Raw genomic sequence first — 24,883 nt, 5'->3', positions numbered from 1 at the left:
ATAAAAAATGCTACGAAGGAGTCCTGATAGAAAATTCTACAAAGGTTGTGGAAAAGTTCGAAGGAACGAACACAGGAATATCAACGTAAGAGGAAGAGAAGAACGAAAAAGGCTTGGCTGATTTCTCTAGCAATAGTTTCATCGCAAAAATGCGAAAGATTGAACTAACTTCCGTGCAATTTGCACGTGACGAATAGTGTTGCACGCAACGCTTTTTAAAGGAGAAAACAAAAGGAAAAATTCCAGCGATTCACAGCAGCGAATTGCGTACGTTATACGAGAATATGTTAAATAATTTCCACGAAGGTAGTCAGGATAGATAATAAGCGTTCCGAGTTTTCGTTGGACGAATAACGGGCAACGAGCGAACTCAGGCTATTGCACTTTATGTCTCTGGCTGCAATCTGTACGCACAGTCCGTAATAATTACGCTTCCCGCGTGCATCTTACGCATTCGTAATTATGATTTTTCCGGTAAACTGGGCTCATTCCCGTTACCCTCGCTATATTTTTCTCGGGCAATGATTTTAAAACAATTTTTTTAATCGATGGACCAAACATTCGTTGAAAGCGGACAGACGAATCTCACGATCGTCGGGAACGCTCGGAAAATTCAATAATTTCTTGTCAGAATAATTAAGAGAAGTGTTGGATGGTTTAAAATACATGGAAAAAATGGCTACAACCATAAACGTGCTCGTCGCTCAGAACAGTTGAAACATTCGATAATTTTTAGTCGCAATAACTCAGAGAGACGTCGGGTGGTTTAAAATGAATCAAAGAATTACCACAGCCATAAATGTCGTGATCGCTCATAACATTTGAAATTTTAATAATTTCTCGTCGGTAATAAGTCAGAGGAACGTCAGATGAAAATAAATCAAAAAATGACCAAAGCTATGGACGTGGTAATAGCTCGGAATACTTCAAGTTTCAATAATTTCGAGACGTAAAAGCTAAGAGAACCGTCAGATTGTTTAAAATAAATCAAAGATATCAGAATCGTTCGGAACATTCGAGATATTCAATGATCTCTAGTCATTATGACTAAAAGGAGCATCAGATTGTCTGAGATAAACGAAGGCAACACTAAAGAAAAAAACCATAGACGTCGTAATTCTTTGGAACGCCTAAAATTTCATTTTAATTTCTAGTCGGAAATAACGAAGAGAAGCGTCGGATTATCCAAAATAAATTACGAATGGACCGCATTATAACGTTTTTTAAGATAGTCCGTCAACAAGCTTGACAAGCAAAACGGAACAAAAGAGGACGCGCGAGCTTGTGAAAAGTATGAAAATGTTTGGAGATGCTGGCGGTGGTGTGAAATTTGCGAACATTTCAGCCGGAGATTATTCAATGCACCTATACAATGCAGCTGTGCTGCAATCACGATGCACACAACGCCGCGCCACGTTTCAACGGTGGCAAAAAGAAAAAAAAAAACAAAAACAGGAAGGAAAAAATACCGAAGGAGGCTTTCACTTCACGCCCGATGAGCAGACGGAACCGTCTCGAGGACTTTTCGTTTCGATTCCGTGGCATGTGCCGTTTTAATGACCTCTGAAATCTGAAGAAAAGCCAACGTACTAGTGGTTACTATTTAAGGAGCGTTAATTAAACTCCAATTAATCGAATGCGGATTCCGTGAATTAAATATCACCTTAGAAGAGTAACGCGCATCTTTAACATTCGACGATTAAAATTAGGTATAGCAGAATTTTCGAGCACACGCTTAGGATTTGCACGAAGATAAACGCAGGTTCAGGTTTAAAGTTCTTTCAAAAGTACATCTAAGATAGACGATGAATGAAAAAAGAATGCAACGGCAAGTTTAAAGTTAAGTCAATGATAAGTTCAAATTTAAGTTAAAGAAGTTCATAATCAACCAAATCGACGGGTCGTCAAAATCAAGTCAAAGACGAGTAGGAATAAGTCTAAAACCAAATGAAAAGTATAGCTCCAGAGCAAAGTTCAACACGTTCGATTCAACTCGTTACGTTCAATGAAGTTAAACTGAGTTAATTTAGACCAAAGGTTTGGTCAAAAGAAGTCTAGGATTAAATAGAGAGTAAGTGTGAAGTTAAGTTTAAAGCGAAACTCGAATTTAAGGCTAACATTGAGTCGATGATAAGTCCAAGAGATGTTCGAACTTGAGCCAAGATCAAAGTATACTCGTACGAAAATGTAAATTTAAATCGACGAAGAAATATTTCGTGCTTAAATTTCTAAAATATCGCCTATCCAACCAAAATTTATTCCTTCGCGATTCAACCGTGAACACGTCGCAGCACGACTGTACAACAAAACTAAGATTTCAGCAATTGGAAGCCCGCCACCTATCGTGTCGCTGTTCCATCATCTTCGGCGGATAAAAACGATCGACTCGGTTGAAATTAATACCAGAAGGGGAAAAAAGTGGAGGAACACAGTGGAGTTCTGTAGCATTACAAGTTGTTCACCCGGAGAACTCATGACGCAGTGAACCGGGATGATGCTCGATAACATACCGTTACACTGATGTAACAGACCTGTCGGCCCGTAAACTTACTCTTGCGTACAAATACACGGAGAAAAAGAAGGTACAGCCTTGAAGATCGCGGAGACCAGATGATCGTTACTTCAAGGATCACCGATCTTCGCCAATTAAACCCGTCCAAGAACTCTTTTTTTACACTTCTAAGTTTTTAGCTATCCAGACTACTGTAGAAGACTATAAATACCTTGCCTGAACGATATCCACAGCGGCCGAAGGATTTGCAGCAACGAGAAGACGCGGCTGCAATATTTAAATTATGTTGAATCCTTAAGAAGATTCGTTTTCAAGGTTGGTAAATGATTATTTATTCGAAATTTATACGAAATAATAAGGAAATATCGAATTCGGTGAAAGAGTAGTTGATAGGAAAGATTTCAGTTCGGTTAATAGAGAGGATGTTTATGAAGAAGATAATGTTTGATTCTCTTGGAGCTTCTTTGTCGAAGAAGTGATCTGATTTCCACTGGTTTTTTGTTAGTTTTCAATTAAACTTTAGCGGGAGGTGGACTTTTCGTTTCGTATCCTGCGCGAATTTGTTCAAGCCATAATAGGAATTATAACGAAAATTATCTTCCACGTTTAATTTCACGGCTAGTGGTCTGTGACTTTGCATTCTTCGCCGAGATTATCGATGTGGCTTATCAATCTTTTAATAAATACACACTTGCACTAAGCGTCTTGTAACTTCTATAACATATATCTGCAGATGTTTAAAATTCGTTTGGAAATTTCATCGCTATAACTACGACAGTCTCGTTTACACTGCTAATCGAATCTCAAAATATTTTCTATAGCACGCAAGACTAATAACTGTAATACTAGCCAACCAGCTTTAATAAGCTCGCAAAACTTTTCCACGTGTAGTATTCAAATACCGTGGCGGATCACTGTACACACAGATAACAAAACCTATTAAGATGTTGAAAACAAAGAAAGACCAAACAATTTATCTAACTTAACTTTAATTTTGCACGATTTATCAAACGCAGCCAGGAATCTGGTTCTCCGTAGTATAACCATCGCGCATACTCTGAACTACAGCGAGGCTTTAATTTAAGAATCCACCAGTCCCGTGCAGTTTCCTAACGACGTCCATTATTATTAATAACGCTGTTGGGCATGCAGCTCGTCGTATGCAACTGTTGAAGTTATGGAGGTTTTATTCTTCGACGCGGATGCTGTCCAACGCGAGAAAATTACGTGAAATCGCTCGGCTCAGCTTTTCACGCATCCATGCGCATAATGAACTGGGTAAATGGGCCACGAGCCGAAGACGTATCGCTTCTAACACGAACACGTCTGAGGAAAGCGGGTCGGCTGCTCTTCCTTATCAATTGAGCGATCGGCTTATCAATGGGACCGTGTCCAATATCGTTGCCTGGTTTTAGTCCAGGAAATTCCAAACGTTCCAGAAAATTGTTAAATCCGCTGTAATCGTCCTTACGCGCTCTCCTCTTTCCTTTTCTTAAGGGCAGTTTCTCGCCTAACCAGTTAAGAAGAAAAATCGAGGAAATATCTTCCACGTGAATCAAAGGTGAAACATTTCAAAAATATCCTTCCAAACTTTGAAAGCCAAATTCCAAGGAATGCTGCCGCCTGTTTTGTCAGATGCGTCACGGTTCAGGAATCGTTGACGGGAGCACGTACGTTGCTTCTAAACGCGTGTTTCTCCAAGCTGTGTTAACGTGATTTAACGTGTTTAAACGTGACGCACACGATAACTGAAAAGCTAATTGATCATCGATCGTCGATCAGTTTCGCGTCAAAATTATTCGCTTTATTACAAATTTCTCCAGACTCTCCAAATATCAAAGGCTCCGGTCGAGCCTAAGGTCTTCGTCCGATTTTTTATTTATAAGATTTATTTGTTTCTTTTTTTATTTTTTTATTTATGGCAGTTTATATATGCCTCGATGAAAGTAAATACACTCACACTGGCGTACCACGTTGTCATTTATTTTGTCATTAGCTTGCGTTGCTCCGGATGTGTCCAGAAGATACGCTGCAAGACTGTCGAGACGAGTGTGTAGTCGCGATTGGTACCCTTTGCTAAATTGGATGATTACTTCCCTTACTGTCGGAATGCCGGTTTTCTTGTTGATTTAGCGGTTCGGAATATACAATCTACATTCGTAATGGCTCTTAGCTTTTTGTCTCGCCATCTTCCTATAATTTTTAAGTTAGAGCCAGAGGCTGTGGCGCATGGTTGGCTGGCGTGTGGCCAAATTGGATTTCGTATTGTCTTGTATATTCATAATTTGTTTATGTTTGACAATTGGTATTTTGGGCCGATCAGATACCAAAGATCTCTTGGTATTTTGCGTCCAAATGTTCTCTCTTTTCGACGGTATACATTTTCCATAGCCTGTCTAAATATACACCAAGATACTTTACTATTTCCTGCTGGGATAATTGTTAACTTTTGCTCGTTTTATTGCTCCAACTGACAGCTGAGATTATGTGTTTTTCCTCGTGGCGAACATTACGTGGGAGGATTTTGTGATATTCACATTAAGTGTTCTTCCTTTTCTCTTTTTTTTTCTTTTTCCTCAAGGATTGAATTTTACAATTTTACTTTCGAATAGAACTTTATGTTTATGATAGAACGACAACGAGTAGAAACATCCATAAAATTCTTATTAGTCGGAAATTTCTATTCAAATTAATGTAACGAAAAGAAATCGAGACAAATTTTACTCCTCTTTTTACACCTCGGTTTACAACTTCGTTAGCCTGTACTGTATAGAGGCTTGCTCTTTCTTTATTAACCGAATGGAACACGTTTTTTTCGAAACCCAAGGTTTCACCCAGAAGTCCATTGCCAATTTCTTTCCCAAAAAAGAGAAAGAAGACATAACGAAGAATTTATTATCGATCGTAAAACTCGCGAATTAGCTTGAAAAGTTTCACGTTCAGCCGTTTGCGGACGACCAAACGCAACGAACGAAGTCGTGAAAGCCGATGGAAATATTTTTCGAGCAAGCTGAATCGATCGAAGAACAAAGATACCGAATACATACATCTCAGTTTCAAAATCCATCGCGACTGTGAATCCCTGCTGTTCGAATCAACAATCGCGATTTATCGTTCGACGCCGGGTTTATATAATAAAGGAGTCTCGTTTCCAACGCGTTACCTCGCTTTCACTTCTTCCCCTGTATCAGTTTATTGATGCGTATACGTGGTTACACTTGCTGAAAAATTCACACGTGACACGCGGTCATTCATCCGATGTGTTTTCTACGAGCTCTGTTCCGGATCTATTCTCCACTTGTTACCTAACGTTATACAGGAAGAAACCGAGATACTGTAATTTGTTCTTATCAAACAGGTACTCGGAAATGGGAGAAATTTGACGAGAATTCTCGATACGACTGCGAATCAACGTTTTATTCGCAGGTCTCTCGGTTTTATCGATCTTTAACCAGTTAGCTGTTTTTGACGAGTATACTAGTCATGAAGAGATGGCGATATTTCGTGTTACGACGAGTATACTCGTCGTGCGTAAAAGGTAGTCACCACAATGTGCTGTTTAAATTGCAATCTAGTGAAAACTGAAATATGTTTGTAGATTTTCAGATGCTTTGAATATTTGGAGGCTAAGACGAAATAAAACGAACAAATAAAAAGATATAAATAATTGTTATAAAAAAAACTGTACATAATTGAACAAAGTAATTGTTCTCTCCTTTGTCCTCTGCGACATATTTTAGGTACACGTTGTTCAAAGAGGTCGCAACAGCAAACTGGTTAATGAAGCTTTAAAAAGGAATGAAAATACCATGGATGTTTGACGTAGAAAAACTATGCAGATAATGGAGGAAATTAATGAGATTCGAAGGATTTTTCGTCTTAAAGATTATTAACAATAATACAATAATTTGTCTTTGTAAAAAATCGAAAAATTGGAGAAAACTAATAAAAATCTCGACACAATATTAACTGAAAATTTTATTTCTAGGATTCTCAACTCTATCGATTCTTAATTAGATTAAACAGGAGATCAAAGTACGATAGTTTCCTATCGCAGAGGAATTATCAAAAAGATGAAGAAAATGTATGAATTTCCAGGATTTTCAATCTTAATGATCCCTAAACGGAGAATGCAACAACTTGCTATTAGAAAAAAAAGTGTCCAAAAGTGTCGGCGAAAATTAATAAAATAATTGATACGAGTGAAAGGCATAGATTTTATATTCAAATTTCATGTTCGTCAATTGTCTATGAATTTATGGCGCATTCTAAAATTAGTGACCCTTAATTTTAATTGCTTTTGACCGGTTTTAATATAAAATTTGCCAGCAATTTAATGTGATTTTATAGAAAAAAATTTGCAAAAAATCAATCAAATTTTGTATTAATAAAAACCTCGATACAACTCTCTTGATTTTAACGATTCTTAAATTTTATCTCTATTATGTCTAGCATCCTATATCACGTTAAAACAATGCGCCAATGATCTCAGTCTTCCTTTACCCGCGTTTCCTTATCAATGTCCCGCATAAACGGGACAAAGCCTAACTATAATCTAGCCAGTTCCTACTTGAATGTTAATATGGTGTAATGGAAAAAACACGGAGCTCTAAATAAAAGGTAAAAAGGGGACCCATTGTTAGTCGTTAGAGGTTACCTTTAGCGTATAGAAGAGCTTAACGAGCTCAATTCACCGGCAAGAAATGCTAATAACGAATTAAGCTTGCCAGCAGATGAATTGTCAACGCAAGCAATCAACGCAATAGCAACTGTACATATGCAAAGGACACCGTAGTCTCGCAATCTGTTGCTCCGTATAAGTCTTTATCGCGAGATCCAATGTGATTATACTTTTTTTAAATCTTCTACGTTCCACTCGTCCTAAACGAGAATAATTGTTGCGATTCTTGGTGAAAGATGCCACGGTTCTTGGTGAAAAGTATCACGTTCCTTCGCTGAGGAATAGTACAATTTCTCTTTAGATATTTTTGGACTAATCCGTCCTGGAAATGAAAGTTCGATCAATGGCGATGTGTAAATTATGGAAGCTATCGCGTTAGGAAATTTCTTATATCCGAATGATTTCTTCTTGATACTGAACCTCTTTGCGTTTCTTCCACTTCCCATTTTTTTATCTGCAATAGACTCTTTCTCTTTCTCTCTGTCCCTGTCGTTTTATCAAGGAACACATGACAATGTCTAGGTATTCGATTTTCACCGATTGAAATCTTATTTGGAAAATTATTTTCCAAATAATCGGTCAAATGAACGGAACACGCGAAATGTATGCAATATTCGAAAATATAGAAAAATAACCAAAGATAAAGTTGTTATAATAATATTTAGTGAAAAAGTAGAAAAGCAACAAAAGATAAAGTTGTCATAATAATATTTAGTGGAAATCCTTGAACCGAAGAGTGTTTGTGGTAAGCGCCAGTAAGAAACAAGTTTTCCAGAGGGGAAAAGGAATCTTACGCATTAACGTAGTCCAAATTCGTGAAAAAGGAAAGTGTATCCGTAGAAAAGTCTGCGTGTGCCGCCTCTTAGTTCTAAAGAAAACTCGATGTTTCATTCGTTTAGACAGATGGCACAGACAAAAGCCAAGAAACGATTAACTAACGTTTATTCGCACCTATATTTTTCTCTACAGAGACGACACTGTAACGCTATTTTCCAACGTTATTAACCAGCTAGCTGCTGCTGCTGCTCTCTGAAAAGCGTGTACGTAAAACGTGTCGCAAAGAGCAAGCGACGACGAGTATACTCGTCAAACACAGGATATGTATGGTTGTTATAACATGGAGTTAAGTTACAACGAAACGACTGTTTTATTTTTTAATTTCACTATTGACAAGGCTCGTCGTAACACAAGATATTGCCACTTTCTCGCGACGAGTATACTCGTCAAAGACAGCTAACTGGTTAATAACTATTTAGAAAGTGAAATTACACTTAAATTCTGTACTATAGCATTCTCATTGCCACGTAAAACATTTCCCAATAATAAAATTATGATTTTTCAATTTTTTGGCGCTTTACAACGTTTTTTACAATGACTGTTCGATTAATCTCGTAACATTGTGAAATTATATAAATATCCGGAGACTACTAATAGCACAACGATTTGTGAAAGGGAATGGTCGAGAGGATGAAGACGACGCCCGACGAGGTCTCGTCGAAGGCGTTTAATAAATCTCGAAGAAGAGAAAGGGTCCCCCTGGCGGTAAATTTTAGGCAAATGTGGCTCGATCACACGCCGTGTATCGGCGTTTACCTTGTTGAGCTTAATCTAGGTAACGAACGAGAGAAACGAGTTGTCCTTTCTCCGAAAGGACCGTTAGCCCGATTTCCACCTCGTTTCGGATATGTCAGAAATGAAACAAGTGCATGTTTGACGAGGCTATCTAAAACTCGACTCTCGTCGTGATCCTCGATCCTTCATCCGCTAGAAACGCTTGTTTCCGATCAAAAATCGATCTTGCTCGACCTACTTAACCAGTTAGTTGTTTTTGACGAATATACTCGTCAGGAAGAAATGGCAATATTCTACCTTACGGCATGCGTGAAAAGTAGTTACAATTTGCTGTTTGAATTGCAATTTAGCAATTGCGGTAAATTGCAGTAATAAAGTTAAAAGATAGAACAGTCATTTCTCACTTACTCTGTGTTTGACGAGTATACTCGTCATCGCTTACTTGTTGCGACGTATTTTAGGTACACACTTCAAAGAGCTCGCAACAGCTAACTGGTTAATCCAACTTGTCGAACGAAAGTATACTACGTACGACGTGTTAATTTGTTTCCCTCACATTTCACGCGCTCGAAGCATTCGCACCGCCTTACTGAAAAGCATTAGAACACTCGAATTTGTTTAGTCATTTTTTCCTGTTGTATCCCCTTTATTAATATTAATATTAATGCGAGACTGAGATTGATTATTAGTCCGCGAATTTTTTAAAACATAATCGGAGAAGCAGAGAAGCATTTTCCAATATTATGTGCATTTTGTGCAATTTTTCATTAATTCCGATATTTTTCTCTGACAAGAATTTTCTCTGACAGGAGAGATCTACAATTTTATTTTTATTTCATTGGCGAGCTGAGAATATTCTTATTGTTCGATGAATTCTAAAACTATGATGCTATAAAAATAAGAGATAAAAATATGCGACAACTGTTTATATTTATACCACTTTCATCGCACTAATATAATTTACTTCCATTAGAAAGAAGAATCAACGACCGAGTGAGAATTTTGAAATATAAAGCAACCGTGGAACTGTAAAAAACGCTTTGAGCCGGATTGGTAAAGTTAAAAACGGCAGCGTTTCCTGTGATTCAGTGTGTTCAAAGTTCGACGACACCGCCGGTCTAATTCGAGCAATTCTGATCGACTCACGGGGAAATTGCACCACTGGCGCCTGACAGTGTCCCTGAAATGTGCACGGCACTACGCTTCAACCGAATAAGCTTCACCCGAATTAGAATCCTTCGCATGGATAATTTATCGAATGCACGTGTCAGAGAAAAATGTCTAAAGAGAAACATTTCTTTACTGTGGAAAAAGGAGTTTGATATTCTGATTCTTTGTCGGTCGAACTTCAGATTGACAAGATACGTTAGAACAAAAACAAAAAAAGAAGAAATAAATATAAATAGCTGAAAAAGTAAACTAGTAACCGAAGGTTCCAAGATACCAGTCTTATTTAAGATTTTCCTAAACATCAAACTATTGAAAGAAACTGTGGCAAAACGAATGCTCACCCTTAGCTCCTAAAGATTCCAAAATACTACCCCTGCCTAAAATTATCTCAAGGGCCAAATAGCGAAACGAAACGGAACCCTTAGTCATCGATCCTCCATTATCCCCCCAAGACCAACCCTCAGTCACCAATTCTCACTTTATCAACCAAAGATTCCAAAATAGCAGCGCTATTTAAAGATCTGTCTAACATCGAATATACGGTTAAAACAACTTCAACCGAGACAAGAAGCCACCCCTACCAATGGAAGACACCAAAATGCATCTCTACCGAAGGTCACATTAACTAAAGTATCAAATAGTTGAAGAAAAATATCGAAACCTCTGTTGTCTCTACAAAGTAAAAATTCCAAAATACGCCTCTGTTTAAAACTCCCCTAACTATCAAACAGTTAAGAGAAAATTGTAGCAAGAAAAATCTCGAACCACCGCTCTCGACCAAAGATTCCTGAGCTATCCCACCAGACATTCCAAAATGCGCCTCTGCCTAAAACTCGCCTAACTATCAAACAGTTAAATGAAAATTGTAGTAGGAAGAATCCGGAACCACCGTTAGGAAACAAAGATTCCTAAGTCATCTCTGCGAACTAAAGGTTTCAAAACACACCCCTGTTTTAAAACTCCTCTAACTATCAAATGGTTGAAAAGACAAAAACGAAAGAACCGTAGGAAGACGAGTCTTGAGCCACCGCTACCAGTCAAAGATTCCTAAGTAGCTCATAAATCCAGAGAAAGGGAGAGAGAAAGAGAGAGAGAGAGAGAGAGAGGAAGGCCACAGCTGTTTCTAAGCATATCGAGGTGGTCGTTGGCCAAGAGTTAACAGGATGACACCGAGATTAGCAAAGTGGATCGCTGTGTCAATGTTGCAGCTGGCAACGCGGCTGGTTGCCTCGGTGCTGCTATGTCGTATCGGTGGTGTTATCGACTAGCAAAGGGGCGCATGCGTGCCAACCAGCCCCCGTCCTTACAACGGCACATCGACGAGGACGTGGTCGTTTCTAGGAGACCGAACAGTCTAAACAAATGGTATCCGAATCCTTCCACATCCTGACACTATCGTACCATCTTTTTAACGCCTCTTCCTTTCGCAACACTCTGTCATCGTCGACTTTGTTCTCGATTAGAAGCGTGAAGTTAAGCTCGTTCCTCGAGCTGCCTCGTCTCACGAGCGTCTTCTTTTTTCCGATGAGCATTCACAGGACCAACGAAGAAGGAACGACCGTGGATAACGTCTTCCGGCTGATGATCTTTATTGACGAAAGAATCAGCCTCAAATAGGCTGAAACGCCCATTGAATAAGCTCGAGCAATTATCTGATCAGATTGCGTTTATTGCTGGCTGCATCGGTGCTGTCGTAACGCAGCTCGTCGCCTGAAAATATTGATTTCCTATACATTCGCGCCGTGAAAATTGGAATAAACGCTGCAAGTATCTGTATACGCTCCAACGGACGTTCCTCTGTGTTCCATCTTCCTTGACTCGAATGATTTTGGTGAAACTTCGTTTCCATGTACAAGTTTCGATACGCGAAAGTTTCGGAATAATGATCTCCGTGCAATAAAATTAGTATTCGATTATTCAATTACAGCGATATTCAAATATGCGAAACATCTTAAAATTTACGAATATATTTTAGTTCTCACTAAAATTCCAACTTGGACAGCAAATTTTAACTAGTTTCTAGGCATGACGAGTATAATCATCGTAACACAGAATATCGCCATTCCTTCGTGACGAGTATACTCGTCGAAAACAGCTAAATGGATAAAGATCAGAAAGATCGGTGCGCTCGAAAATGAAGTTTCACCCATGATTTTCTACATATATGCATACGCTTGGTTATTCGATGAAGATCCTGAAGATAAGAAATTTTCTCATGTAAAGTCGCACGTGTTTGTCTTCGCATAAATTATTTTTCTGATTAACATAACGTCGAGACGTTCTCCGTAAATAGAGCATCGTGTAAGTAAGACGTGCCTCGAGCCACGTTCTCCACCTTCCACCGTCTGAAAATCTTCCTCGGGGCTGATAAACTGATCAAACAAATTTATCAGTTGTTCCGGAACGCGACAAGAGACCTTCGTACGTGTTTAACCAATCTGGATCGACGTATAAATCAACAGAAGTCGTGCTAAATTCGTCTTATCGAGGCGGAAGCAACTTGGTTTCATTCAATCGTGTTAGGCGTTGCACTTTTGCGCCAACGTGTTTCGTTAACGTTACAATTCGCTTCCTCGGGGCAGAGCTGCAACTTCTTCGCTGAGATTCAAAGTACGAACGACCGTGGAAAGTAGAAAAATCGCTTTACTCGCGCTAACACGCTCGGATAGTCCGCAATTGCAAATGCGATACGTTTGCAAAGATCGATCGTGCTGCACGCGCGAGAGCCTCTTCGATTCGTAGATGACGCACTCTCCTTCGTCGTGCTTTGTTGCTTGTTCTACGCTTCTGTATATTTCTGTATATGCGAAAGTACACCTTCGGCACGCTTCGAAAACCATAAATACTCGGACAGATATCATCGATTCCGAGGAATATCTTATACACAAGTTAGACGTATTTACAGTCATTCGGATTTACGTTTAGCAATTTGAAATTCCAAGAATCGAACGAGCGCGGTGCTGATCAAGAAACGCGTGAATCATGAAACTTGCAGCGGATCGATGGCCGGATGGCGGTCGTGTTTACGGAGGAAAAGCAGTCTGGAAACTCTTTACCCGGTCAACGAGAGTTCGTAATCGAGAATCGCAACTCCGCACTGGGTTCTGTCGACCATGCAAGCGGAGACGCCGAGCCAGCGAATAATCCGCCTCTCCCTTTCCGCTGCTCGTTCGCTGTGCCGCGACCAGAAAGGGGTTCGATCGTTGCAGAACTATCCACAAAACGATTTCTGATAATATTCTTTGTGGAAGCGAAGCTTATTATGTTCTTCGAGTCCCGTGAAAATACCGCCATTTATCTTGTTTCTTAAAGCTTTATTCGTTAGATCGTTTTATAAAATTGCTATCTATAGCGAAAGATCTGTGACGACGAGGAGAACCTGTTTGGTAAGTTTCTACCAATAATCTTTGAGTGAATAATGAAAAGAACTGAAATAGCCCAAACGTTTCCTTCCTGCATTTTCTCTTTCATAAGAATTCATAAAACTCTTAACATTCGCTCTTAAGTTTGAAAACTTTGAAAAGCCTGGAACTTGTAAGAAGTAAGCGACGACGAGTATACTCGTCGTAACACGGACTATTTCCATTTCTTCGTGACGAGTATACTCGTCAAAGACAGCCAACTGGTTAAACGAAAACTCTCTAGTTCGTCGTTTTACCTAGTGACTTTGGCGGATACTTTGCAATATCTAAGGCTTGGAAAAATGTTACCTTGCGATATTTTTCGAACAATGTTTCACGATATTCTGAGACTTGCGAAAATATTAGCTCGTTGAAATATATTCCTATATTATATAAATATATCAAATAATATTCCTCGATGAAAATTTTGCAAGGTATATACACAATTTTCGACGTAGATTCTTGCAATTTGAAGCGATCATCAACTTGCAATTTATTAAACAAATTCCGCGAGAATTTTCTTAATTACCTTATCTATCCACAAATTAATGTCAAGATCAGCTTTCGTTCGAAGCTAATGATACTTCAGAAAGTAAACTCTTCGATTTGACTGTCTGTTTTTCCGGATGACCTTCGGTTCACGATATCCACAGGCAGGAACCCTCTTTTATTGAATTATTCGACTCATCCGCATCGTTTCCCTGCAATCTAAAGGGTGTCCCTTTGATTGCCCTATTTGTTTAACGGGACGACGTAGTCGTGTCGCTTTAAATTCCCTTACAAAAAGAATCCTCGCTTTAATTGGTCACTCGATTATGCTCAATTGCTCGCTCCGGATGATGATGATACTCGGGCAAAAATCTAGTCGGCCAACGAAAAAGAGAAAAAGTACGTGCCATAATTTCACAAATCTGTTTTATCAGAAGAACGTTCCTGCTTCTTGATCTCTCATTCTTTTCGTCTTCGTTCGTGTTTTAAAAATCCTACGACAGCAGAATATTACTAAACGCTTTACTTGTGTATATACGTTCCAAGAAAAAAACAGCGTAGAAATAAAATTTCACAGTAGAAATTCCCAAAGTAAGAATCTCAGAATCAGGAAGAAAATTCTAAAATAGGAATGGTATACCTAAGAAGAAAAAAAGAGAAGATTTCGGAAAAGGGAGAGTATCCCTGGATTTATCTCAAACAACAAAAAACTAACACTCGTAACAGAGAGCTAAATAAACCTTTGAGCACCCTCTTGGTTCTCACCCTCGCGTCAAAGACAACTCGCTTTCTTCACTTTCTTCACACTTGCTCTGACCTTAACCCATGCGGGGTTCTCAAATAATAATTAAACAATCACTCGCTAACTCGGAAAATATACAACACTTACTTCGTTATTTATCTCTCCGCTGTTCAGAAAGTTGAAGTTTGGCCTCTAAATGTACATTCACGTGTTTAATTCTTCACTATGTACAACTGCTCGCTATCAAAAGAAGAGTAAATAGGATTTTATTTTAAGAATACTAAACTTACGTTTAGCGTTGTACAAGTTCGCGTTTTATCGACGAGACGTTATTGGTCTTTAACCAGTCAGCTGTTTCTGACGAGTATACTCGTCACAAAGCAATTGCGTAAAGTTAAAAGATAAAACAGTCGTTTCGTTACGACTCGAGTCTACTATTATAACAGCCACGTACATTCTGTATTTGACGAGTATACTCGTCATCGCTTACTTTCCGCCACGCGTTTTACCTACACGTTTCTCAAAGAGGTCGCAACAGCTGACTGATCAATGTGTAACGTACAGCGATCAAAAAATGGAACGATGTATTCTGCAAACAAAGTTCAAAGTTGAATTTTAAAATATGGAAGTTCAGCTGCCTTGAATAAAGTCTACCAGGCTCGTGCTTCAACCAAGAAAATGCGAAATATATCGTCCCGAAGAGCCGTAGATGCAAAGCAGTGAAGAACTAGTTTTCGCAATAATCTACGCGACGAATTTTAAATGGAATCGCAGGATTGCTATCACAATCGGTAACGTGATCGGTAACGAAACACATCGATACACGGTGCAATTAAATTAACTCGACAAAGAAGCAGTCGAGTGAGAAACGCTGAACACTTGTTTGAATATGTATGTCGTTTTGCTCGTGGAGAGTTTCGAGAAAGGCTGCTTCGAAATAAATAACCCACAGTCTTATCGCAGCTAATCTAATCTAACACATCGGCATCGTATTCCGCGATGGTTACCCTCCGCACGATTTATCGCCGATTTACATTCAACGTCTCTCTACCTCATAAACGAAAAACCAAACCCTGGGATCGCTGCCTGCACTTTTGAGCGTGACGAATGTTGGAAATTATCCGTTCGGCTTCTGTTCCAGGAAATGGGTAACTTAGAGTCCGTGATCAGGTAAAAATCTATTCTTCCAAACGTAAAAAAAAAAGAAAACATTTCTCCATTTTAAGAGGACAATCTGCTGCAATTTCGTTCAAGCTCCTATGAATAAAATTAGAAATTTAACGAAAATGAAAATCGGTGCTATACTGAAGAAAATAATTGGCTGCGTTATGAAGCTAGCAAGGAACCAAGCAACCAAATCCTGAAGAAACTCGATAAGCGTAGAACCATGGTGATTAATTTCACATTTCCTACAACCTTCTCTACATAATCTGGCTGTAAATGAAACTCGTCCGAAACTCGTATCCTTCTGTTACGTGGAAGATCTGAATCTCAATTTCGATTTCGATCTCCGAAGAATCCACGATAAATTCGTTGATTATCCAAACATCGTCAATACCCACGATTTTCCGAGTATTTTCGCGAAAGTGGAATAGAAAATGTACAGTAACGAGCAAAAGCGAGAACATAATTTTAGTCTTATGCTAGTTTCATGCAGAAGGCGATAATACGAGTCATTTATAATCGCCTTATTGCTACTTTATCAAATAATTATTTAATTTTGTACAATTTCGAGGTGAATCTGATCAACAAAACGTAACACTTTATTTTCATTAATATCAACGATACGCGGAATATTTCTCGAAAATAGAGACGGAAATGAAATACCGGTGGCGTTTGCGAGTTCCTCGTCACGTGCTAACGTCGTCGTGTCGAGATTGTTCAACAGAAACAAACGATCATAAAGCGGCGAAACACAGAACGCATCGTCGCAGCTGTGAAAACACCGCCTTCTGCATTCGGTCGTCGTCTATTTTCCAGATGAAATCGAGCGACTCGTGTTCGACACGAGTCGGATTCGCCTAGTTCTCGGGACAGAGCGTCGAAACAAGCCGCTTTCGCGAGGGAACGGCAACCAGGAATGCCGTTACTAGCTGCACGTGCCGATTATAATCGCGCCATCGATGCGCGAGCGTACCGATTTTCACAACGAAAGTGATTTCACGCGCGATCTTCCGAGTCCGTTACGTTCCTCCGTGTTTTTGCCACTCGCTCGTTTCTTCTTCCACCTTTCTTTCGTTACAAGGTTTTTCATACGTTTGACAAGTAACGGATGTTTGGTGGAAGATCGAGACGAAGAACGATTCTCTGGTGTAGAATCGAGAGAGAGGAACGGGTGTTCGACGTACGTTGGAAGCAAGAAGGAGCACGATCGCTTGGGATAAAATCAGGAAGAAGAGGAACGAATTTTTTGCGTTAAACGGTTACGACGAATGAAAATCGCAGGAGCTTCGGAAAGTTTAGCGGGAAAGTGGCAAAATCTTTGGACTGCGAATTCGAGATGGGAAGAGATGATTGTTTCGTACGAACTCGAGAGAGAAAGATTAATTCAACGTGAAGAAGAATGAAACAAAGAAAAATGATTCTTTGGTACGGGATGAATTTTTTGTATAGAACGGTTATTATGATTAACGAGTCGGAGAAGCTTCGCAGAGATTAATGGCCAAGTGACAAAGTTTGTAATTTAAGGAAAATGTAAAGTTCAACTTTAGTAGAAAAATCTCTATTTTCAAATATTGTTGTACGTACTCAGAAATTGACAAACGTATTCTCCAGATAAATGCAGATTTTACACACTGTTTCCTGTACTTATCTCCGTTTTGGAAAAATTCCAATCGTGGGTAGATAAACTGCATTTTCAATGCATATTGCGAATATAACGTTACATACAACTCTATATAAATTTAACATTACGCTAACATTGCGAGAATAAAATGATTTAGTACATAACAGAGGAGGAACTTGTGAAGAGAATAACTTCAACACTATGCTACAATTACTATACATACAACGCTATAAGTACAATTTTTACAATAAAATACAAACAATGGGGGGAATTCTAAATAAGTATAAAATCTTCTACAAGTCTGTTCCAGATAAGAGCAACCAAACTGACGTTAAGAAGCTACTTAGCCGATAACGCAAATAACTTTTTCTTTCTCTTAAGCTTCAAAGTTGAATGGAAAATTCTAATTCCGAGGTATTCAAGATACGACAGAGAATTGAGCATAAACTGAGCATAAATTAAGGATACGAGGAATAAAGCAAAAGCCCTTGGACGATAAAGGGATCAAAGTTAACGTTTAACGCGTCATCTGTCAATCCACGGGCCTTCAATATCGTCGAGGTAGAAAAAAGAAAAAATGCCCGAGCTATCCGACTCTTAACCCTGTGCTCGTGCATGTATGCGATACTCTTTGACTGGTGGTTTTAGTTGTGAGCGTAAATTATTGGAAATCCATTACTTCTGAATGAAAAGACTTGCACGAGCCCTCGTGCCCGTGTCTTGCCTTAGCCGATAATGCCGAACCGACGAGCATATAATATATTTATTTTCGACGAGATCACTGCGTGTTTCGTCACGATGAAATTCTTAACACAATCGTGTCTTTCCATTAACCGCTTTGTCATTAAAGGCTTGAATCTCTTCTTGTGAAATAAACCTTGAGGAATTTCATGAAAGCGATCGCTGGAAAACGAAGAATTGGGAACCTGGAATTTTCAAGAAGCGAACACACGTAAGAAATTGTGAGGATTCGAGAGCCAGCACGTTTCAAGAAGAAGAAAGGGAGAGTTGCTTACGGATGATACCAATTTTCCCAGAGACGTATGATCTTCCATTACAATGGTGAACCCCTGCTGCAAAATTGATCGCATTTCTACGATGATTTGGTGGCAAGCCTTTCGCCAAATCAAATGCCTGCAAGATAAACTACTGAAATTACCGTTCTATGATTTTACGATAAATAAACTGTACATTTTGGAAAATCGTGGATTTAACGCTGCATAAATAATCGTGTTCGTATACGAATTTCGTAAACTGCTAAAGAAACTCTGACCTGAAACATAAAAAGTTAACAAGGCAGGAAATGTTAAGGATCTACGCAGCGATATTTTAATATTCTAATTTTAAATACAAAAAAAACAAGCGTGACGCCATTCGCGTCTCTTGTAGTGTTAAACATTCTCGAGCATGGTATATATAATTTCATAAACAATGAAATAAGACCAATGTGCGATATCGGTGCTCATAAGATATTCAGTGTATCGTGAAACTGACCATTCGTCACCGTAACACGGAGACGATGCGCTCGTTACATTTATGAGAACAATTAAGGGCAGGCAGGAACGTGAAGCAATTAGTGCGACACGTATGCAGATGCAACGCAACGATCAAAACATCGTAGCAGTGGCGAGACACGCACCGGCGCGAGAGGAAACGCCGTATCGACGACGAGAATGCATCATATGTGTCGGTGGTAAGAAAACGCGACGAGAAGCGGTGCACGTGATACGACGCTTAGCCGACGCGTTTATAGAACGGTTGAATATTTATAAAGCGTGGCAATGACTCCAACCGAATGTTAAAAGTATCCACGTAAGTGCATCTCTCCCGTAAATACGCCAGGGGATGCTCTTACTGCTTACAAACTGAACTGTCGTTGTACAGAGTTATTCGTTTTTGAGAATTTGTATTTTCGACGTGATCTTGCGTAGAATACTTGGAAGAACATAGTATTTGGGTATATGACGTATGTATTATAGGTTTAAAAGCGTGTTCGATAAAATTGAGAAATACAGTGGCTGTAAAGGGTACTTTTACACCGTTGTATTATTATAATATACCTTTTTATATTATATGTACACCTTGGTATATCAAGTTTCATATCATTTAGTAGTACTTGCATATAGATATAAAAATTTAATACTATGAAAGTGATACATGGAAAGGAGGTGATAAAAAAAGTGCTTAAATAAGGTTACGTGCGATACTTTCTGTAGTCACATTTAATCTTAAATATAATATTGGTAAGAGTAATAATTCACCTAAAGTACAATTTTGTAAATGGGAAGATATAAGATTAAATAAGATAAATTGTTCTGACACTTGAGTCTCTATCCGTCATAAAGTTTATATCCTCTTCAATTTAAAAAATCAGTCTTCGTTCGTCACTTACATTCATTTCATGTTCTCAATTATGGAATATTCCATCTACGAGGCTGCTTGATTTATAGAGATGCCCATAAAATAACGTTTAGATTAATATAAAAGTGTGTATACGTGAGATTTTCCATCGAGTATACCATCTGATGGTATTTCTAGGATTTTTTACGGTGATTAAAGGGCAAAGAGAACAGGTATCCATTCATGAGGCACAGTGAGAGAAATGAAATAACCTTGACTGCTCTACGAAGCTGTCATCATCGATGCACAGCTCCGTCCAAGATTCATTCACACGCGATACGAGCTCTGCGACGATTCGATCGAATTAACCTCTTGCCTTATCAATTTTTCCCTAGCCATATACGTCACCGTTAGCTATTTACTTGTTCGATCTAAAGTGAAACATTTACATATATGTTATACGCAATTTATATCAATGATTCGTAAACTGGAGGTAAAGGATAAACTACAACTAACTAGTTAACTTAGTTATAATCGTTTAATTTTGAAGAAAAGTTAAAATCAAAATTGAATTTTTTAATACCAGTAAAATATCCTTCGAATAATGTGATTGGTTCTTCTCAAACGATATATCTCGTGATTGGTCCTTGTTGAACTGAAATATTACTTTAATACCTACATATGTACAAGTAGAATCTGCTGTCGTTGTAATTGGTCCTTTTTAAACAAGATATCGTGTGATTGGTCCATCCATATATCGTCTAAGACGAAACATTGAAATATTGTATTTACGTAATTCGTATTCGATAATCCATTCGATAATCTTGTAATATTGAATTAAAGTCAGAATTAAAATTGAATCTATTATATTTAACTTCATTCCACATAACGAATAACATAATGAATACGATATTATATTTCTTTGATTTTTTAATTAAATAAATGGAATCTGAATAAACATTTGTCTTATCTACTAAATGTCATAATAATTGATCTATTTTGAATATTTTATACATATATTTTTGCATGTTATATGCATTCTGTAGATTTTTGAAGCCTTAAATATCTCAAAAATGCTTTACTGATTCCATATCACAAGGTAAGCGGTTAATCAAGATTCTATCGACACCCAAATATTTTGACAGCATTGACGAAGATATAATCACAACGACAATCACAATGATTTCCTCTATCAAGTTACTTTCCTCGCGATTACATAATTTATAACGTCAATATTATGAAATGATACTTTCGGTGACTTACCATTTTTTATTGGAATATGGGAACCGTATCCGAAGCCCGGAGACACTTACAGCTACGGTTGACTATGGACGCACAGAAACACGTTACATCGACTTTGACACACTTCTCGCGAATCTCGAAAGAGCAATCGAATTATCGGTTTCGAAAGCGACAGAAGTTCGAATGATGTATTCCACGATTACAGAACAGCGAGCACTCGCGAACAAATAGGGTTCGATTTCACGACTTGTTCAAGTGAATGACATTAGAGCACATCAAAACAGTCAGTCACCGGCTAACATTTAAGAGCACGATCTGTATACATCCGACCAGTCCAAATACCCGAAACAGACTGGCTGCTTCCTTTTCGAATCGTAATCTACTTTCGGAAAGCGCCGTTAGGTGGCATCAGGATACAAAAACCCGCCATATTGAACCGTCAATAAAAGCGCTTTCGTTCGAACGCTATTTGGATCAAAACAAAGCAATTAATATTTATTTAAAAAATTGATTTAATCTTGAAATATTATTGGAAACTTTATAAACATTGCAAAAGGAATTTTAATAAGATTTTCATTGTTATTTCATGAAATATTGTTGCTTCATTAATTAATATTTATTTAAAAAGTGGCTTTTATCTTATAATGTTATCCAACAACCCATAAATATTCTAATCAACAAAATAACAATCTTTTAAAAATGATAAGGAAAATTTAATACAAAATAATTGATATTTGTAACAATTCGAATCTCTAAAATTATGCGGTACCAATATTATATTCTAGGACTAAAATATCATTCTATGAATAACTATGAATAGAATGAACAATTTATACTGGGACAGAAATTTATTGCAAGTTACATAAAGTATTATATATGTGACTCTTTTAATATTATGGACGGTCGGAACTCTCAGATTGATCCCCCTAAAATGCAACCGGCCGACCAAGTCAATTGTTCTTAAATAATATAAATTGAAGACTAAAAGAACGTGGCCAATAGTGACCAAGCACGAACAAGCAACCGCCACTTACGCATAACGTGATAAACGAGAGAAAAAAGAACAGTGTGAATCACCAGTACCAGTCGTTAAATAATTTCTTACGCTTCTACGAGGCTATACTTGTTGAAGTAATACTTACTCGACTTAACCCTGATATTCTCAACATTTTTTACTCAATAATCATATTTTATTTTCCAATTTAAAGAAAAACACGCAAAAAAGAAATGCATATCCCATAATTAAAAATAATAATAATCAGAATTTTACAATTTAAATTCAATGGTAAAAATCCAACAAACGTTTCGGTTCAAATTTCAATGACGATCTGATACAAAATAATTAACTGTAATTATAACTATAACATTTTCTTAATAAGGAATTGAATTTCCATAGTAATAGAAACGGTTAAATTGAAAATAAAAAATTTCACTACCTGTAAGTTGGAATTGCAGACAGATGCATGATAAATTCTGCGTTAGGTGTTTTGACGAGAAATTTCATGCACGGAGTGACTTGCACTTGCTACTCAATACTGACCGATTAGTAGCCAATTGGCACCCAATACAACCGTGTCAGATGCATCCAATTACTTCACGATTTCGTGTTTGTAGACAAACTAAAAAATTCATAAATATCCTATGAACACATGTTATCTTATACCGCGAAATGAGATTAGTTTGAAAAAAGTGTCTCTCGCGATAAATTTACTATCTATAACTCTTACAAAAAAATGAAATTAGCTGGAATAAGAAAAACGAGATAAACTGAATAATTTTATAAGATTTTTGAGAAAATAAATTTAGTTTGCTCAAGTTATCTGGCAATTGATACGTTAACATGTTACATACATATATCAGTCATTAAACCATGAACTATGTTGTTCAAGAGCGGAAAACACGACAGAGCTCAAGTTTCCAACACGCTAATTATTGTTTCGCAAATATTATATAATCAAATTTACATATTTTAAATTTAAAATTGTAATCGGAATAACATTGAAATATAAACATTAATATTTATAGTAAACGAATAAATAACTATGAAATTTACATTCGTACGTAGAGACGAGCATTCAATTATAACCAAGTCATTAAATATTTAATCGAGTTTGCGTGTTGCTACGATGTAAAGATCAACTTATCAGCATATTTGTAACATACGCAAATTGTAAAATAAAAATTTTTTATTTCTGCTCTTGAATTGTTTCAATAAACCTACGAACCATGTTACCAACCATGCAGGCAAATATTCTATGCAATGGTTCATGCCGCTAGAGCTCGTGGTTGACGACCAAATAAGCAGCAGTGCAGTATTAATCTGACATTAAACGTAATTCCTCTCTCTCACAGCGGAGAAGAGGTATTTTTCTTCAAATTTTCGTACAATAATCATTAAATTGACGTGATTAATTGATTCGAAAAAATGCCACGCGGTAAGCACGGACAAATTATTATTTATTTCGCACTCGACACACACAGTTATCATCATTTCTTCCCCACCACATTTCTTGGCGAGAAAAACGCAATTTCGTATGTTATGACCTCGACGAACGAATTTGGATCTAAAAATACGGTTTTCCTTTAGGTAAATATGTCAGTTACAAAGGCCGGAGTCGTCACTTCACTAACCCCGAGGAACTGGAGGAGCAACGACGCCAGGAGGAAAAAAAGCTCCAGTGGAGAGTCAGTATTTTTAAGTTAACCAACAGCACGACGGCTTAGATATTATTATTAAGTACGTAAGGTCGAATTATCCTTTGACGGTTGAGCGTGATTGTGCGCACTATAACTGAGATTTTTCATGGAGCACGATACTCCATGTTGGTGCAACCGTTTGAGAGAATCGGGCACAAACCTTCAGAAAATTCTTAAGACTCAAAAGCGATGGATAGATCCTTAGATGATTTGTTTCATCTGTTCTTTCCACTTGCATTTGTTCTTTCGAAAAATGTTACATAAATTTTACTTAGGGGGCTGGTAAATAAAAATTCATTAATGTAAACGAAACCCTTCATATCTAAAAGTTATAATAATATTGTTTTTTTTAGAAGAACAAAGGAAAGGATAGTTCAAGTGATGAGGAAGATGAACCCAAAGCACACGGTGATTCAGTAAAAAATAATAGTTCCTCGGGGACAGATACCAACAGCGAATCAGAATCAGAATCGGAAACTGAGGTAAATTAATCGATAGAGATTTATAATGATCGATAAATGATAATTTTCCTTTCTTCTTTTAATTTGCAGGGAAAGACAAAGGGTGTAGAAAATTTAATTCAAGTTGAAAATCCAAATAGGGTACAAAAGAAAGCAAAAAAATTATCTCAATTAAATCAATCTTTAGACACAGCGAAACCAGATTTGTCTCGTAGAGAACGGTAAAAATCAATGAAATATACAGAAATTCGTAACATATAAAGATTGGAGAACTCACTTTTCTCTTCTTTTTTAGGGAACAACTAGAAAGACAGAGAGCATATGCAAACTATCAGAAATTACACGCGGCAGGTAAAACGGATGAAGCACGCGCGGATCTAGCACGATTAGCTATAGTTAAACAACAACGAGAGGAAGCGGCTAAAAAACGAGAAGCTGAAAAGAAACAAAAAGAACTCGCTCTTCAGAGGAAAACGGAACTTAGGCAAAAAGCTCTTGGCAAAAAATCCTAGAACGTTTTAACTTGAGTCAATTAAAAAATATTTGATGTCACAGCTACTATTACATTAACATTGATAAACAGTTAAAAAATCTACTTTCTTATTGATACTAATTGAATGAATCAATTCGCGCATTTACATAATGCGTTTGATGGAAATATCCTTGTTTAATTATACATAAATATAATTATTACAATAACTAAACTATACCTGTATTATTATTTAATCTCCCACCTGACATATAATTTTATTTTACTAAGCTGACAATTCAACAAAATAATCAATAAAATA

At 37.6% G+C, this 24,883-nt stretch overlaps 2 protein-coding genes across 3 annotated transcripts in view; one reads left to right on the top strand and one right to left on the bottom strand.

The window, feature by feature from the left end:
• Positions 1-22,532, bottom strand: part of LOC122574563 (ADP-ribosylation factor-like protein 4C) — a 54,690-nt gene extending 32,158 nt beyond the window's left edge. Inside the window, exon 1 of one of the 2 annotated variants that reach the window (XM_043742269.1) lies at positions 22,371-22,532. The gene's annotated coding sequence lies outside the window, so the exon portion shown is untranslated. Of the gene's footprint in view, positions 1-20,955; positions 21,523-22,370 lie in introns of those variants that run through there. The other variant, XM_043742268.1, reaches the window with a different exon arrangement.
• Positions 22,533-23,187: 655 nt separating this feature from the next.
• On the top strand, positions 23,188-24,796 carry LOC122574564 (28 kDa heat- and acid-stable phosphoprotein). The gene is made up of 5 exons (XM_043742270.1): positions 23,188-23,369; positions 23,522-23,619; positions 23,985-24,113; positions 24,183-24,313; positions 24,388-24,796. Exons 1-5 carry the CDS (start codon positions 23,360-23,362, stop codon positions 24,602-24,604), a joined length of 585 nt encoding a protein of 194 aa, XP_043598205.1. The 5' UTR covers positions 23,188-23,359; the 3' UTR covers positions 24,605-24,796.
• Positions 24,797-24,883: the final 87 nt, after the last annotated feature.

Source organism: Bombus pyrosoma, linkage group LG14 (assembly GCF_014825855.1).
Source record: "Bombus pyrosoma isolate SC7728 linkage group LG14, ASM1482585v1, whole genome shotgun sequence".
NCBI lineage: Eukaryota > Metazoa > Arthropoda > Insecta > Hymenoptera > Apidae > Bombus > Bombus pyrosoma.
This window is presented reverse-complemented; position numbering and strand designations above follow the sequence as displayed.